General features: G+C 49.3%; 1 protein-coding gene and 1 pseudogene across 51 annotated transcripts in view; one reads left to right on the forward strand and one right to left on the reverse strand.

Annotated features, from left to right (window-relative positions):
• The window catches only part of DYSF (dysferlin), a 236,648-nt gene that overhangs the window by 72,180 nt on the left and 147,239 nt on the right, over positions 1-17,229 (forward strand). For all 50 annotated transcript variants that reach the window (XR_013526458.1, XR_013526459.1, XR_013526461.1 and 47 more), the window contains 4 exons: positions 4,832-4,958; positions 6,866-6,969; positions 13,668-13,736; positions 13,899-13,942. Coding sequence is in view for 44 of the 50 variants with exons in the window: in XM_035272224.2 (XP_035128115.1) it covers positions 4,832-4,958; positions 6,866-6,969; positions 13,668-13,736; positions 13,899-13,942 (344 nt within the window). In the remaining 6 variants the exon portion in view is untranslated. The remainder of the gene's footprint in view (positions 1-4,831; positions 4,959-6,865; positions 6,970-13,667; positions 13,737-13,898; positions 13,943-17,229) is intronic.
• LOC100394068 (small ribosomal subunit protein uS5 pseudogene) lies at positions 2,880-3,870 on the reverse strand (annotated as a pseudogene). The gene has a single exon (XR_089875.7). The product of XR_089875.7 is annotated as a small ribosomal subunit protein uS5 pseudogene (transcript).

Consider the following 17,229-nt stretch of genomic DNA (forward strand, 5'->3'; position numbering starts at 1 on the left):
CCTCCTTGGCCGTGACCTTACATCTTCCACTGTCATCTTTAGCCTCCTCTGTCTGATCTCTTCTCCCACTTGTCTCCCCTGTGTCTCGCTCCATGATCTGCACCAGGCTCAAGGTTCCCCAATCCTAAAACACCCCTTCGTTGGCCCATTTCTCCCCACCCCTCATCTCCACTATTATTTTCTCTTTCTCCTACTGCTGGTTATCACCAGCTTCTTGAAAGGGTGCACCGCGTCCCCTTTTCTCCACTCCCTCACCAGCTGCTCATTCCTTCTTCTCTTCAGCAGGGATCCCACCACCTCCCCTCCCCTGAACCACTGGTGTAAGGTCACTCATTATCAGAGCTTGGGAGCTCTCCTCTGCTGTTAGTCTGCGCCGCTGCGCCACAGCACTCGATTCTAGAGCCCACGCCTTACCTGAAACTGTCTCCCCACTTAGCATTCATGACTCCCCCGATTCTCCCTGCTCCTTTTCCAGCAGGTTCTTTGAATTCAATGTTGCAGTTCAGTCCCTGTCCCTGTTCCTTTGCTGTATCTGCCTGTCACTGTTGAGGAGTCTGTCTCTTTCAGACACCACCTGAGACTTACAGCTTGCTCTTCTCCAGCCTGGATCTTCTGAGCTCCGGACGCTCAGTTTCAGTTGCCTTGTCATCGGCAACTTGCCAGGCCACATTAACACGTCCCTTAGGCCCCTCTAACTTATTGCAGCAAAGCGTGGTATGGTTTGCTGCCCACTCCCCACACCTGTTCCCTGTCCTGTATTAGGTGACATCTTAGGAAATTCCCTGGTTATCCACTTAGTCCCCCAAACCAGAGGCCAGAGTTTCATTGTTTACCCCTGAATCCCTATGCAAGCAGTTGGCCAGTCTTGTTGGTGTGAAAACCTCGGTGCACGCTGCTTCTTTTTCCCATCCCAAGACCAGAGCTTGAGGCCAGTCTCCTGCTCTCTCTCATTTGGGTCTCTGCGTGAATTACAATATAGGTTTAGCTGGTTTAACAAAGATGCCCCAAATAATAGGCATTCAAGCGGACAGATGTTTATTTCTCTCTCGTGAGCCCCACAGTCCAGAGCTGGCACAGGCCCAGGCTTCTGCAGAGACCCAGGCTCCTGGTCTTCCCTCCCCTGTGATCATCCTGCAGCCTCCATCACATGGCCCAAGAAGGTTGCTCCAGTTCCCATCACCATGTCTGTATTCCAGCAAGGGAAATGGGAGGAAAGGACAGTGGAGGCCACATCTCTTCCTTCAGAGGCATGGCCCACAAGTTGTTCACATTTATGCTCAGGTTCCATTGACCAGAACCTAGTCACAGGGTCACATCTAACTACCAGGGACCTTGGGAAATAAAGTCCATCCTGATGCTGTCCAGCTAAAAATTGACGGTTCATTAGAGGAGGCGGAAAAGACTGGATTTGGGGGAACAACTAGCAGTTTCTGCCACTCCCTCCTGCGTCCTGTGAGGTCTCCTAACCTCTTACATTACACTTCTCCACCTAGCCCCACCTTATCACCAGTCATTACTTTTAAACCCAGGTAGAATTATGCGTGATTCCTCTTACAAAACGTCCAGTGACTTCCTATTGCGTTTAGGACATAATTCAAAATCCTTAGCATGACATTCAAGGCCCTTGACATTTGGCCTCAGCCTAATTTCTCAGTCCCACTTGCCATTATGTAACTTCACGGGCCCCGTGTTCTGGCCACACCAGATGCTGTGACTTTCCAGAGTGCTCTTCCATTCCTCTTCAGCCTTTTCCCCTGCTGCAATGCCTTTCCTCTCTTTGCCTACCAAGAGCCAATTGGTTCTTCCAGACCCAGTTCGGATGCTGCTTCCTCCCTGAAGCTTGCCCTGTCCTCCAGGAAAATGTACTGGTCTTTCCTTGGGGCACCACCCAGCCCTTTGGTTGTCTAATCAGCTTATGTGTCTGTCTTCATCACTGAGATTCAGTTTCTTGATGATGGGGGACAATATAGCAAATATAATATCTTTTATCTTCCCTCTTGCCTAGTAGGGCAGGTCTTATACACAGTAGGTGCTCAATCAGTGCTTATTGTCTAGGGGAATAGACACTTTTATGGATGCTTGAAAGATGATTGTTTTCTTCTGATATGAGCTGAGGAGAATAAACACAGAATGCATCCCTTTGGGCACTTCTGTGATATGGGCACTCTGGGATTGAGCATTTTGCTGCAGGGATTCTGAAGGAAGTTTCCACATGTCAAGTGTGACTGAGTGCAAAGTGGGGCGAGGCTAGTCCAGGCAGCTGTCCAAGGAGTTGGCTGCTGGGCACAGCCTGACCTTGCTATTCTCCTGTCCCTTCACTGCTCACTAGCCCAAGAGCAGCCACCAGATCTTTCATCTGTTCCTCCCCCTGCCAACTTCCCCTCGTGCAAGGGACTCTGCAAGAGTCACCTCCTTGTCTGGATGCCTCCACCAGTGCTCGTTGTCCAAGTCTGAAGCTGGGAAGCCTTTCTGACCCACTCCCCCACCCCCAGCCAGTACAGTTACCAGCCCCCTTGATCTGTGCTCTCCAAGCACATGGGTTCTGCTTCCAGCCTGTGTTAAACCTCAGCTTTCTTATCTGTAAAGTGGGGGCAGTCTAGGACCTTATACCCAGAGCGTCATCTGTGGACCAGCAGCATGGGCATCACTTGGACACTTGTTGAAATGCAGGATCTTGGGCCTCACCCCAGACCCGCTGAACGAGAACCTGCATTTTAATTGGAACGCACAGCAGTGGTCTAGAAGATGCTGATTCTCAGCCTCCTTTGCCAATTGGAATCATCTGGGAAGCTTTAGAAGCCACTGCTGCATGGGCACTCTCTCCCAGAAATTCTGTTTTAATTGGTCTAGGGTATGAACCTGGCTCCCCAGGTGTGTCCTTTCTTTCTCTTTCTTTTCTTTTTCTTTTTTCTTTTCTTTTTTTTTTTTACAATGTTAATTCACTTTATTTTTCTTGTATAAAAACCCTATGTTGTAGCCACAGCTGGAGCTTGGGTCCTCTGCACGGAGACTCTGGTGTGGGTCTTGACAAGGTGGTCAGTGAATTCCTGATAGGGAGACTTGGTGAACACTGTCTCCTTCCAGAGATCGGGGGTCAGGTAGCTGTAAGTCTTAGAGATGGCATCAAAGGTGGCCTTGGCAAAGTTGCCCAAGGTGGCAGTGCAGCCCCTAGCTGAGGTGTAGCAGTCATCGATACCAGCCATCATAAGCAGCTTCTTAGGCACAGGTGCTGAGACGATGCCAGTACCCCTGGGCGCGGGGATGAGAGGCACCAGCACAGAACCACAGCGGCCTGTCACCTTGCAAGGGATGGTGTGGGGCTTGCCGATCTTGTTCCCCCAGTAGCCTCTGCGCACAGGGACAATGGAGAGCTTGGCCAGGATGATGGCCCCACGGATGGCAGTGGCCACCTCCTTGGAACACTTAACACCCAGACCGACGTGACCATTGTAGTCCCCAATAGCAACAAACGCCTTGAACCTGGTGCGCTGGCCAGCACGGGTCTGCTTCTGCACCGGCATAATCTTCAAAACCTCATCCTTGAGAGAGGCCCCCAGGAAAAAGTCAATGAGTTCAGATTCCTTGATGGGCAGAGAGAAAAGATAGATATCCTCCAGAGATTTAATCTTCATGTCTTTGACCAGGCGGCCCAACTTGGTGACAGGCATCCATTCCTTATCCTCGGCTTTGCCTCCGCGAGCTCCGCGGCCTCGGCCCGGCCCCGTCCACGGCCGCGACCCCGGCCCCGGATGCCACTGCCGAAACCTCCGCGGAAGCCATCGTGGTTCCCCATCCCGGGGCCCCCGGGGCCTCCGGGCCCCCCCCCGCTGCACCGGCGTCATCCGCCATTTGGTGTTTTATTGGAGAAGAGTCTTTTTCTTTTTTTTAATGGAGGTCTCAGTCTGTTGCCCAGGCTGGAGTGCGGTGGTGTGGTCTTGGCTCACTGCAATCTCTGCTTCCAAGGTTCAAGCAATTCTCCCACCATGCCTAGCTAATTTTTGTATTATTTGGTAGAGATAGGGTTTCCCCATGTTAGCAAGCTGGTCTCAAACTCCTAACCTCAGGTGATCCGCCTTCCTCGGCCTCCTAGAGTGCTGGGATGACAGGCATGCACTACCATGCCCGGCCCTTCCAGGTGTTTCCAATGTGCAGCCCAGTTTGAGACCCACTCAAGGCAGGTGCTGTGAGGATTAAATCAGAGACTGCATACACGTCAAGACATGTGGGATGTGAGTTTTGTTATTACCGTTCCAACCACAAGATACAGGACACGTGATTGGACTCATTCGCTGAAAGTCTGTTTTTCCTTCAAGAGCGTCAGCTCCACGGGAACAGGGCACTTAGTCACGTCTTCCCCTCATTCCCTGCCATATTCACTGCCCTTCAGCACCAAACTGACATCGAATAGTCACTCAGTAGCTACTGGCTGGGTGGATTGACACATGCATATTATTGAAGCTAGAGTGGCAGCTCATTACGGTACTATATTTTCAGTCACTACTATACTATATTTTAACTGTGAGGCAGGGGAGAGCGGGAAGGAGACTAAGGTTGGCGGAACACCTGCCATGTGCCACATGCATTTACATCATTATTGGAGATGTTCCTTGCACAGTCCTGGGAAGTCGGTGTCATGGTCTCCACTGTACCCAAGAGGAAGGTGAGGCTCAGGTGAAGAACCTTGCCCGAGACCACGTGGTCGTAAGCCGCAGAGCACAGTCTGCTTTATTTCAGAATGCAGCGTCGATGTGAAGGTGGAACTCTTAGAAAAGGAAAGTAGAACCCTGTGCTCAGGAGCATGCGAAGGACTCATATTTGGTTTGCTTTGTAGCTGGAGAGAAAAGACCCCTCTGAAGACAAGGAGGACATTGAAAGCAACCTGCTCCGGCCCACAGGCGTGGCCCTGCGAGGAGCCCACTTCTGCCTGAAGGTCTTCCGGGCCGAGGACTTGCCACAGAGTATGTGGGGCACACCCTGGGGTGGGAGGTCTGCAGGAGGCTGGAGGCACAGAGCTGGTGAGGGTGGGCGATGGTGGGCGGGGTCAGCTCCCTGGAGGATGGAGAAGCGTCCAGGAAAATATTAGAATTTAATGAAAAGTCATCAGTGCTGGTGGAGTTACAAAGATTCAAGAACTCTTGAGAGTAATAGCTGCCTCTCGCTCCATTCCAGTGTCCTCTGGGCCTGGTCTGGCTATCTGTGGACCCATTTTCTCACTGAGGAGTCAGCATCATCTGGACTCTATTCTGCCCTTAGGGCTGGCTCTCACTGATTTTCCTCCCTCTATAAGTGAAGGGAAGTCTGCAGAGCTGGGCTGGGGAGCAGTTGCTCTAACGTTGGAAGGGTTTACATGAAGGACTCCTGGGGCCCACTGTCTTCACCGATGAAAAACACAGATCCACAAGGTGACCCACCATCCTAGCTTGTCTGGGACTGTCCTGGTGTTAGTACTGAAAGTGCCTGTTCCAGGAAACCCTGTGGTCTCCAGCAAACTGGGACAGTGGGTCACCTGACTTGTACCCATTTCCTCTTCCTCCCAGGAAGCCCCATGTGGCCACTGCCTGGTTTCTCACAGTGGCTGGCCCGGTACTAGATTCATCTGTGTGTTTAGTAAATGCTGGGGAATTATACTGAATATCCTAGAGCTCTGGGCATCAACCTGGGCTGATACTAGAATTACCTTCAAAATGGTCCAGATGCTGGGCCCTTACTGCCAGCGCTTTAGATTGACTTGATAGGGCAGGACTCAGCACTGTTAGGGTTTAAATGCTCTCCAGGTGGTTCTGCCATGAGGCCCAGCTGTGAGCCACTGTTTTTGAGCATACATTACCATAACCAAGCCCCTGTCCACAGCAGAGTCAGTGAGAAGGTTTGCAATTTGGGTCCCTGGTTATGACTTTTCCATAAAGATAATTGTTTGAGGGTTTCTGTTCCGGCTGCTGACGTCAATAAATGAAATGTACATGTTTACTTGGAGCAGAATTGTGAAGAAAGCCTGTACATAAGTAATGGGAGTTAATTCAGTATTAAAACACATGCTTAAAAATATTCTGCACTTATTGATTGCAACTATGTAGAAGTGAGGCTGGTGAACTTTAAGAGGGGAACGGGGAGGTAGAAATGTTTGCTTTTCTTAAGGTGAAAGAGCTTTGTGTTGAATTCTCTGCAGTGTTTGAAAATAAAAAAATAGATGGGCAAACGGATCATAAATGTTTGCTAATTGTTGTTGCCTTTTGTATTCATGGAGACATTAGCTAGCTTGTAACCTTTATCCCCTCTACCCTCCCACTCATATGTCGATAAACATGACTTGCTGTATACACATATCTGCCTATATCTATGTACATAAATAACCTGGCTGATTAAAAAATAATTAATTTGGGGCAGCATAGATGAAAAACTCTCAAAAAAAAAAAAAAACACCCAACAGAATTGACTTCTTGGTTAATCTCAGGTAAATCAATCACTGCTCTAATAGATTTAAAGGAAAATGTCAACCAGGCACCAATCATGGGATATTGTTAAAACAACTGTCAGTCCTTTTCTAGGTATTTACTGCCCTTAGCAATGTAGATTTCTAATTAGTCAAGCAGTGGATCAGTTGGTAGATTTGATCTGAAAGGCTTTGAATGCAGAGCCTGGACAGTGAATGAGTCTGGGACTGGTGAGGAAGTGACCTGGTACTCTCAGGAGTTGCTGCTCTGAGACAGACCTCCCTCTGGGGAGTCCCTGGGCTGAGTCCCTGTGAGAAGGGGCCACAGCTTCTTGCTCAGGTCGTCCCAGGACTGCCTGGAGACAGATGGGGGATAGCCGGGGTTTTGGAGGTGAGACGGTGGGCAGGCAGTGACTGGTGTGTCCCTCTTCCCAGTGGACGATGCCGTGATGGACAACGTAAGACAGATCTTTGGCTTTGACAGTAACAAGAAGAATTTGGTGGACCCTTTTCTGGAGGTCAGCTTTGCAGGGAAAATGGTAAGGAGCAAGGGAGCAGAAGGGTTCTCTTGGGAGGGGACTTCTGGGTGCCCTGTGGATGGTGCTGGGTGAGAGCAGGACAGAGCAAGTCACCCCCACCACAGGCATGTGCAGAAGGAGGGGCTGCTCCCGGCAGGTGGTGAGACATCCATACAGTCCCGGCTCTCAGGGGCTGCCCCATACACGAACGTGGACACGTCTGCCTGGGGGTGTCCCAGACAGACACATAGATGCGGATGGCTCAGGAGAGGACATTGGACAGTGGATAGCAGAGGAACATTTGGGGGAAAATGAAGCAATAGCGTGGAAACCAGACATGAAGACATAAAGATAGAGAGACTATATTTTAAAGATGTGGGATAAAAACATAATGATTATTTAAAAAATGTGTTGGGAGTTGGGCAGAGAAAGACCTCCTGGTAGGTGCCCTAGGGGTTACTCACATGTTCCCCTCTTCCTTGCATCCCACCTTCCTGCCCTGAGGTGGGCTGTGGCTCCAGTCTCTGCTGACTTCTGTCCCAGCCCTTCTCTCCTCACAGGCTACCCTCCCCCCAGTGTCTGTGCACACCCACAGGCTTTCCTGGAAGCCTCAGCCCTCCCAGGCTTCAGCCATCACCTCTCTGCAGAGAACGTCATAGTTCTCTGACCCCTCCCTTCAACCCCAGACCCCTACATGCCACCTCTAAATAGCTCTGCCGGCTGTTCCTCTGAGCCCTGGAGGGAGTCATTTCCTCTGCCTAACCTGCCCCATATCCAGAAGCCTCTGTCTTAACCACATACAACCATCAAAGGCAGAAAATGTAGACCCACCTCTATTCTTCCCTCTTTTTTCTCCCTCTATATCAAACATGCCATCTCTAGCTTGTGAGTTTAAACGTGTCCCCAGAGCCCATCCCTACCTCATGCCTGTTAGCCACTGTCAGCTCTTCCCAGGCCCACACACTGATGCCCCTTTCCCTTGTTTCTACCTCATGGCATCAAATTTGTGAACAGCCCAGGCTGTGTGTCCAAGTTCTGGATCTGTTTGATTGTTTCCTCCCATTGTTTGACTTGTTTCTCTGGCTCCTCTCTTTCTTGTAAACTGGAAGTTAGGTCTAGAGACTCGCTTAGAGTCAGATAAAGTCTTCTGGCAAGAACTCAGCATAGGGGATGCTCTGCATGTCATATGGCACACGACAGAAGGCGATAATGTCAGGTTGTCTCATCATCAGGGATGGTCGCCTGATCACACGGGTTAGGTGTTGCCTCCAGACGGCTCCCTTAGAAGAGCGAATGTTCCCACTTGGTAATTAGCAAGTAATCTGTGGGTAATATCTTGGCAGATATCCTATTTCTCAGCCACCTCTTACCTAAACGGTCTAAGTACCCATTGACCTTCTTGTCTGAAGAAGTCATTTAGTTGGGACCGCAACCTGGTGATTTTCTCATTATCATTCTTTTACTCTTGATTAGCCACATTTTTTTTTTTCCTGTAAAGAAGAGCTTTCTCCTTCCTCCTTCTTTGAGTATTAGTATGGACCTCAATACTTTTTATTTTTAATGTGTTAAAATCAGTCATTAATTGTGTTGATGTGTGAATTAGACTGAAGGTGGCCATCGGGAGCCCCTCTGAGCTGGCTTTCTCTCCTCAGAGACTAGTCTGGGGTCCCAGTGAAAATGTACACAGGAATGTAATGCAGATTTTAAACTCATTCATGTGGAGATGTAGATGCCCACTGCAGACCCTCACCTGAGTGCAGTTTTGGTGTGGGCTCAGGGTCGGGGTCTTATGCCCTGTGCCTGGCATCAGAAGGAAGGGGGGCAGCTGCTTGAGGGCAGGAAGGAAACAGGAAGCTGAGGCTCTATGGTTTTGTGGGACATTAGCTCCAAGGACTAAGATTAACTTTTCCACTTGACACTTGGGGAATTTCACATCCCAAGATTGTTCTTATTTCACATTCCCAACATGGAAGGTATTTCCATGGTGGCTACAACCGAGACCAATGTGCCTTCACGTTCATTGGAACTAAGCCTCAGAACGCTGGGGCTCCTGGCTGCTCTGCGTCCCTGCCAGCATCTTTGATCTCACTGGGTCTTCTGTTCTGAGATGCCCTTGGCTGGCCCTGGGGATTTCTGTAGGAAGGTGCAAGTGTCTATGGGAGGTGAAGGGACAAAGGTGGCCAAGGCAAGGGACTGTCTAGAGTAGATTGGCACCTGGGCTCATGCAAGAAGCTACACCTTCCATTTTTCCTCTAGAAGGAGGTGGGGGGATTGAAGAGTAACCTGATGGTGGAGGAGGCAGCTGGAACGCTCCCTCTTGAAAGTTTCAACCTGGCCAGCCTCCTCCAGTGGTCGCCAGGCCTTGAGTCCTCTCTGCCCTGAGCCACTTTCTTGTGGCCTCCCTGCTCTGCTGCTCTCATGGTATGTCTCATTCTGCCTGTCCCTCTCTTTTAGCCTGCGTGCTGCATGTCACTTTTTTTCTCATGACAGCCTAAGCTGAAGAGCCCTGAGGTTACGTTCTGTATGCACACCCACCCCCGCCGGCCTTCTTTGCATTTCCTCTTTTGGACACTTGGTGGCAGTATTATCCAAGATGTGAACCATACTTGATTTGGCCGAGTTTCTAAGATAGGAAGGTGTGAGAGTGTGTGCGACTGTGCACTTCATGGTATAGAAGAAAGAAAAGGTAGGTAATTGTAGGGAAGGACAGGAGGTTTTAAAATAACTTTTTTTTTTCTGAATTCAAGAATGAAACCCATTAACTGCAGGAAAAAAAATTGAAAAAAATCAGAGAAGAGGAAAAGAGCAAAAACTCCCACTGCACCACATTCTGTACCCTGCACCACCCTGGAGAGAATTCCTGATCGATTGGTTTGCATTTCCTTCTAGGGTGTTTTCTCTCCTTAGTGCTCACTACCCCATTACCTCCCCTCTTACACTTGCTGGGAAAAAATAATGAAAATGTTGATTTTCATTATTCAAGGATTCTGTATTTGGCAGTTTGCCTGCTGACTAAAATGTATCTGCAAGCCCCAAACCAACACTCGTGGCACTTTTGTGATGATTTGTGGACACTTTCAGGGCCTTGAAAAATTTGAGTCTCCGGCACGTATGTTGGTTGCTGAGGTTGAGCAAGGTGACTGCCTCTCTGCTCCAAATCTCACGGAGTAAATGCGTGTCCATGATCGAAGCACACGTATTTACTCCATGAGAGTTTAAACAGGGAGGCAGAGAGTCTCAAACCATGATACTACACAGGACACGTATCAAAGGACACGTATTTTGTCTGTGTCCTTTGATATGTGTCCTGTGTAGTCTCATGTTTTTCACATTTTTGTGACTTGTTGGCGACTTTGGTGTTCAAAATGGCCCCAAATGTTGTACTAAAGTGCTGTCTGGCGTTCCTAAGCTCAAAAAGGCTGCGATATGCTTTATGGAGGAAGTGTGTGTGTTAGGTAAGCTTCATGCCGTCATGAGTCACAGTGCCATTGGCTGTGAGTTCAATGCTGATAACTCAGCACTATCTATTAAGCAAGGTGTCCTTCAATGGAAACACACATAAACCAAGATGACATATTGATCAGTTGACAAAAACATTGTGACAGAGGCTGGCAGGAATTTAACCCTGCTTCTCCTCTGGAGTAATGAGTCAGCATTCACTAATTCAGGGTTCATGATGGCCCTGTAGATCATAACTACCATAAATAACGAGAATCAACTATATATTTGCAGGTTGGTAAACTGCTTGTGTTGTCTCATGCTTTCTCAGGTTATTAAATAGTCTTTGAAATGATTTTTTTGCTGGCTGCATAATATTCTGTCAGATGAGCATACCACAACATTTAACCTATTTTTAGATGATATCATTCCAATTTTCCTCTTTTATACACAACATTGTGACAAACATCAGCATACAGGAATCTTCGTCCACACTCTGATTGATTTTCTATGGGGAAGTTTCTAGAATTTGGGCTGCTAAGCCAGAGGGCTTATTTTTAAGTATTTGGTACAGATGGCCAAATAGCCTTCCAGAGAGAGTGTGCTAATCATACTCCACTGGGGAGTGAAGGAAGGTAAAGAAAAAAGGTAAAGGTAGAAAACAAGAGAAGCAGAGGAAGAGGAAGCAGCAGCACGGTGTGGCCCTGGCTGAGTGCCTGTGGGTGGAACAGGAAAGGGGAGGTTGCCAGGGATCTCTGGGGCCAAAGGTGGTGCTGGCTGGGGTGTGGCTGATGGATCAGGTGCTGTTCAAGCCCCTAGACCCCCATCCGGGTGAAGGCAGCCAGGTGGAAGTATTTGTGATGGAGGAGGCCCAGATGCCTGGGGTGGGGCTGAAGCGGCCTGCATGCATCTTGCGTGCATTGGGGCAACCTGTGCCTTCTTAGTCCAGGGACCTGGGATGGTGTTGGTGGGCCTCTCAGTGGGATCTTGTTAAAGTGTCTTTTATTTTAAAATTTTATCTAATTTTTGAATTAGGTAGTACATTTATTCTATATACTATATACATTTATTCTATGTATCATCTGTCTGTCTGACTGTTAGTCTGTCACTCTATTAATCAATCATCAAAAATCTCCCTCTTGCCCTGTACCTCATCTAACAATCAATCAATCCATTCATTTCTTCCTTTTCAAAGAAAACCACTGTAATTAGTTTCTTTTATATTATTCTGGTTTTGTGATGCACATGTAGGCAAATATGGCTATAGTTTCTTTTTTTTTTTTTTTTTTTGGGAAACGGAGTCTCACCTTAAGTAGCCCATGCTGGAGTGCGGTGGCATGATCTTGGCTCATTGCAGCCTCCACCTCCCGGGTTCAGGTGGTTCTCATGCTTCAGCCTCCCAAATAGCTGGTACTGTAGGCATGTGCTACCACTCCCAGCTAATTTTTGTTTTAGTAGAGATGGGGTTTTGCCACACTATCCAGGCTGGTCTTGAACTTCTGACCTCAAGGGATCCACCTGCCTCGGCCTCCCAAAGTGCTGGGATTACAGGCATGAGCCACTTTGCCTGGCCGACTATAGATTTTTCTCTTTTACCTTTTAACACACATGGCTGCGCATCACACTCACCGCTCTGTACCTTGTTTTTTTCACTTATAACTTGGAGATTGTTTCATGTCACTACCTAGAGCCATCCTCATTCTGTTTGAGAGCTGCCTAGTACTCCATTGTATGGATGGGCCATGCTTGATTTAACCCGTTCTCCATTGGCGGACACATGGGATGTTCCAAATCCTTATGAGCTCAAGCCATGCTGCAGTGGATAGACTCACACATATGCCATTCCTCACATGTGCAAGTTTTTCCGTAGGATAGGTGTCTAGAGGTAGAACTGATAGGTCAGTGGGAACATGCATTTGAAATTACAATAGATAGTGGCCAATTGTCTTCTGGAGGGGGCAAACTATTTTGTTTTCTCACCAGCAAAACATGAGCATGCAGTTTTCCCATAGCCTTGCCAAGAGTGGTCTGTCAGCCTTTAGAGATGTGTATGAATCTGGTGGGTGAGAAATGGTATTTTGTTGGTTTTCTTTGTGCTTATTGATGAGTGGGATAAAGCATCTTTTTATATGACTCAAGGCCTTGCACCTTCATTCTGTGAACTGTCTCTGCCGCTCTTTGCTCTTTCTTCCACTGGATTGGAATGTTGGTCTCTCTTCTTTCCCTACTCCTCTCTTTGCTAACACAAGGGCCAAATCCCCGCACTCAGCCCTGCACCCAGCCCTGTGTGGCCTTTGTCTGGGGCTCTTTTCTACAGGGAGGAGGGGGAAGGTGGGGGCAGGAGCCAGCGCTGGGTGGACCAGGAATGGAGACATCATCCTCCCTGCTGGGGTCCTGAAGTCTCTGATTTAAGTCAGATGCACATTAAATGAGATAATGCACATAAAATACTTAGCACAATGCGGAGCTTATCATAGTAAATGCTCTGAAAAGGCTGCTCATTATTTTCATGTGTAGAACATGGAAATTGACCAGGATTTGTGTATCTGAAACTGAGTCTTTACATGCTGCCCCTGTGTGTGGGTACATGCTGCCCCTATGTGTGTGTCTAAGGCGCCTGGTGTTCCCCTTGGACTCCAAGGCCAGGGCTGGCCCGTGAGCTGCTCATTTGGATCAGGTTTCCATGCCTTGTGAGGTTTCTTGTTTGCAAAAAGCCTAGTCCTTACGGCAGGGCTGGTCAGAGGCAGACTGTGGCTTACAGGGTTTCTATCTTCACTAAATTTTCTTTCACTCTCCAACATCTGTGCATGGCTCCCCTCCCCCATCTCTGATCTCCTAGGGCTCACAGTCTTCCTACATGGTGAATGATCTGGGCGAGTGGTCAAAAGAGCCCCCTGGGCCATAAAGGCCTCTGGGAAAGCCAGTCTGGACTGGACTCAGGGCCCCCACATTTAGGGTCATGGCTATAATGGGAAGTATGGAGGGGGATTTTCAGCCAGAGTTGTGGCTTCTTAAGGGTAGAAGGGCTGCGGCATTCAGACAACCCATCCCACCCTTATCCACTCCCAAGCTCTGGGTCTGACCTTCCATTGAGCTTCGTTCTCTGCAAAGATTCCCTGTGTCTGAGCCCCCTGCACTAGGCCCCAACCCCAGGGTCTTACACCTAGCCCTAAGGGCAGCCAGCATGGCAGAGAATGGCCACTGCCTGGCATGGAGGCCCCAGGGGGAGCCCAGAGTTCCCATGGAGCTTGGTCCACTTCTTCCCTCCCTGTGACTTCTAGCTCTGCAGCAAGATCTTGGAGAAGACGGCCAACCCTCAGTGGAACCAGAACATCACACTGCCTGCCATGGTGAGTCCCCTGCCCCCAGCACACCCAAGGAGGCCCCTGGGGCTCTGGGATTTGGAAGGTTCAGGGCTGCTGCCTCCCCAGCATCTGCTGGCTAGGGGTGGGGAGGGGCTGTTCTTTCTTCAAAAGGACTCTTCTCTCAACATGCCTTTATTCCCTCCTCAGTTTCCCTCCATGTGTGAAAAAATGAGGATTCGAGTGATAGACTGGTGAGTTCTGAGTCTTGGAGTCTTTAGTGCGGGCTGTCCTGAGGGACACTGGGTCCTTCAGTTCCATGCGGGCTGTCCTGAGGGGACACTGGGTCCTTCAGTTCCATGCGGGCTGTCCTGAGGGGACACTGGGTCCTTCAGTTCCATGCGGGCTGTCCTGAGGGGACAATGGGTCCTTCAGTTCCATGCGGGCTGTCCTGAGGGGACACTGGGTCCTTCAGTTCCATGCGGGCTGTCCTGAGGGGCACTGGGTCCTTCAGTTCCATTCGGCTAGTGACTGGTAGTGAGAATGTGAGGGAGGAGTTCAGGAGAGATAATATCCCCTGGGGGTAGCCAGGGATGGAGAGGGTGTGGGCAGTTCCTGGGAAGCTTACTCACACCTGCTTGCTGGGAGGTAGGCGGATAAGGAGGACCAGCTGGGACTGGCTGTGAGGAATCATCTCTGAGGGCAGGAGGAGTTGGGGCAGGTGATGGCCCAGCAGGAGGGGTGAAAAAGTTTTGCTAAGCTCAGGATGAGGACATTCCAGTGAGGAGAGGCTCACAAACCAAGGCGAGCGGCTAGAAAGAACAGAGCTTCGGGGAGGACGGGCTGCGGTACCGGCCTGGGGTGGTGGGATGAAAAGGTGGCGTCCCCAGGCTGGAGGAGTGGACCAGATTGCCTGAGCAGGGGACACCACGGCAGCTGTGCAGCAGGTGAGGACAGCAGCCCTCGGGCATCTTAGAAAGATCACAGCATCTATACTTGCTGAGCACCTACAATATACCAGACCCAGTTCCCAGCAAGCACCCTACACGAGTCGTCCCATCTGACCATCGACTCACCAACATCATTCACAGACGAGAAGCAGGTTGGGAAAGATTGAGTGACCTGCCAGAGCTGACAGCTAGCTGGAAAGTAGCTGAGACCAGGCTCGAACCCAAGCCTGCTGTTTCCAAAGCCTGTGTTCTTAACCATGAGCCCATACCATCTCCTGCTAGTTGAGGGGAGCGCTCTCACACTGGAGGGGAACATTCGGGGTCCACATGTGTGATCTCAGGGCTCTGGGCTTCCCAAAAAGAGAGAGTTGTCCTTTCTTTGCCCCCAAGAAATCGTGGCTGTGTGGTTCCCCAGCGTGTTCTCCTTTGGTCTAATGCCCATGACACCCCCAACCAAGAGGATAATGAGAGACTAGGGAAAAACCCCCAGGCCACAGAGCCATTAAGCTCTGTGCCAGTTCCCCAGGCCTAAAGAAAACAGCTTGTGAGAATTAGAGGAGAGGAAAGAGGGCCGCCAGGAGGGCCTTCGAGGGAGCGGCTGCGAGGGCAGTGACCACGGGTATGTACCTCGGGGAAGCAGTTTCGAGGAAGGATGTGCATTACATCCCAGAATGATCTCTTCATCTCATCTCTCCATGTGTGCGCTCCAACTGTGCGTGATGAGCTGTGCGTGCCCCGAGTGTTTGCGCATGTGGACATGTGTGGGTGCGGCTCTCTCCTCTGTTGTGGATGTGTCTGGCCCGAGTCCGGGTGAGCTGTGTCAAAGGCATCAGCGTACTGTACAATCCAAACACATGACAGAATCTGGTGGTTGCATCTCTGGTTTGGGTTGAAGTGGCATTTTTATTGTGAGTCTATTTTCAGACTTGCTGTATTTTCCAAAAGCAACCCCAAGCCCCAAAACCCAACTCTTGGCCAGAAAGCATTCTGCTGCTTCAAGTTCCTCTCCAGAAGAGTGCTTTCTTCCCAGAAAATGCAGATAAGCTCTTGTTATTACCTGGAAATAGGATATAGTCCATATGGCCTTTTCTCTGTAACTTAATCTTCCATTTAATTCTTCAGAAATTCCTTTTTCATTAAAAAACCAAACAGAAAAAAAAAAAAAAAACCCAAACCACCCACTACCTCCATAAAGCAAAATCTCTCTCCTCCCACTCTCTTTACCTCCTCTCTCAATTCAGAGAAGGCCAGAGGTCAGAAGTCCAATTTCTTTTCAAGTGCTGGTCTTTTCTAGAGTTTGGTCATGAAGACAGTGTACAAATCCCATCAACTGTCAGTCATCTGGTGTTAATCTCATTGTAAAATATTCCAGGAAATTTTTACTTTCTAGTTCTTTTTTTTTTTAATGGAGTTTCGCTCTTGTCGCCCAGGCTGGAGTGCAATGGCTCGATCTTGGCTCACTGCAGCCTCTGCCTCCTGTGTTCAAATGATTCTCCTGCCTCAGCCTCCTGACTAGCAGGGATTATAGGCGCGCACCACCATGCCTGGCTAATTTTCATATTTGTAATAGAAACGGGGTTCCACCATGTTGGCCAGGCAGGTCTTGAATTCCTGACCTCAGGTGATCCACCCACCTCGGTCTTCCAAAGTGCTGGGATTACAGGCCTCAGCCACCATGCTCGGCTTCCCAGTTCTTATTAACATCATTCACCTGGAAAAATGATGATCTGTGCTGACAATTCATTCTTTCTAATGTAGTGCAGGTGATGGAAAACTTTAAAACCAAAGCTTAATCACCTCCCTGGGAAATGCAAAGAGGAAGGAAGGAACAGCAGAGATTGGACAGAGATTAGGGTACCTCACAGTGTTAGGATTTCAAAGAAAAATCAAAGCACCATGCCAGCGTGTGCCTTTCACAGTGGGGCTGGGATGTGTCATCTGAAGCTGCACATGGCTAAGTGACTCACAGCAGGGGCACCAAGAAGAAGGGGAAAATACACAGGAGAAACTTCCTGAAGGAGATGTGTCCTGCCCAGCCCAGCGTCTCTTAGCCTCTGCACCATTTGCATTTGGAGCTGGAATATTGTTTGCTGCGGGGGTTCTTGACCTAGTGGTTTTGACCCCAGGTCTAGCCCACCTGGGAAGCAGCAGGTGGCTGGAATCAGAGCTCTGGTTTCCATGTCAGCATGTCTGGCCTCAAATCCCAGCTTTGCCATCTTGGCAAATTATTTAACCTTCTCAGCCTCAGCTTTCTCATCTGAATTTGGTGCTAATTGTACCTACCTGATAGTGCTGATGTGAGAATGAGTGGGTTAAGTCACTTGATGGTTTTTAGCAGTGTTTGGCTCTTAGTAGGTGCTCAATAAATGTTAGCTATTACTGCTCATTATCATCAAGGGAGGCAGGAGTGGGGTTCAGAGGGAGGGTCTGCACAGGATGTAGTTGGCTAATAGGTGAATCAATCAGTTAGCCTCCTTGAGCTCCTACCCACTGTCCCCTACACTGGTTGGGGAGCCCAGAAGCGTCCCCCTGGAAGCAGGAGCACTGGACCAGGAATCAAGACACCAGGGCTTCCGTCCTGGTCTTGCCCT

This window comes from Callithrix jacchus, chromosome 14 (genome assembly GCF_049354715.1).
Source record: "Callithrix jacchus isolate 240 chromosome 14, calJac240_pri, whole genome shotgun sequence".
NCBI classification, from domain to species: domain Eukaryota; kingdom Metazoa; phylum Chordata; class Mammalia; order Primates; family Cebidae; genus Callithrix; species Callithrix jacchus.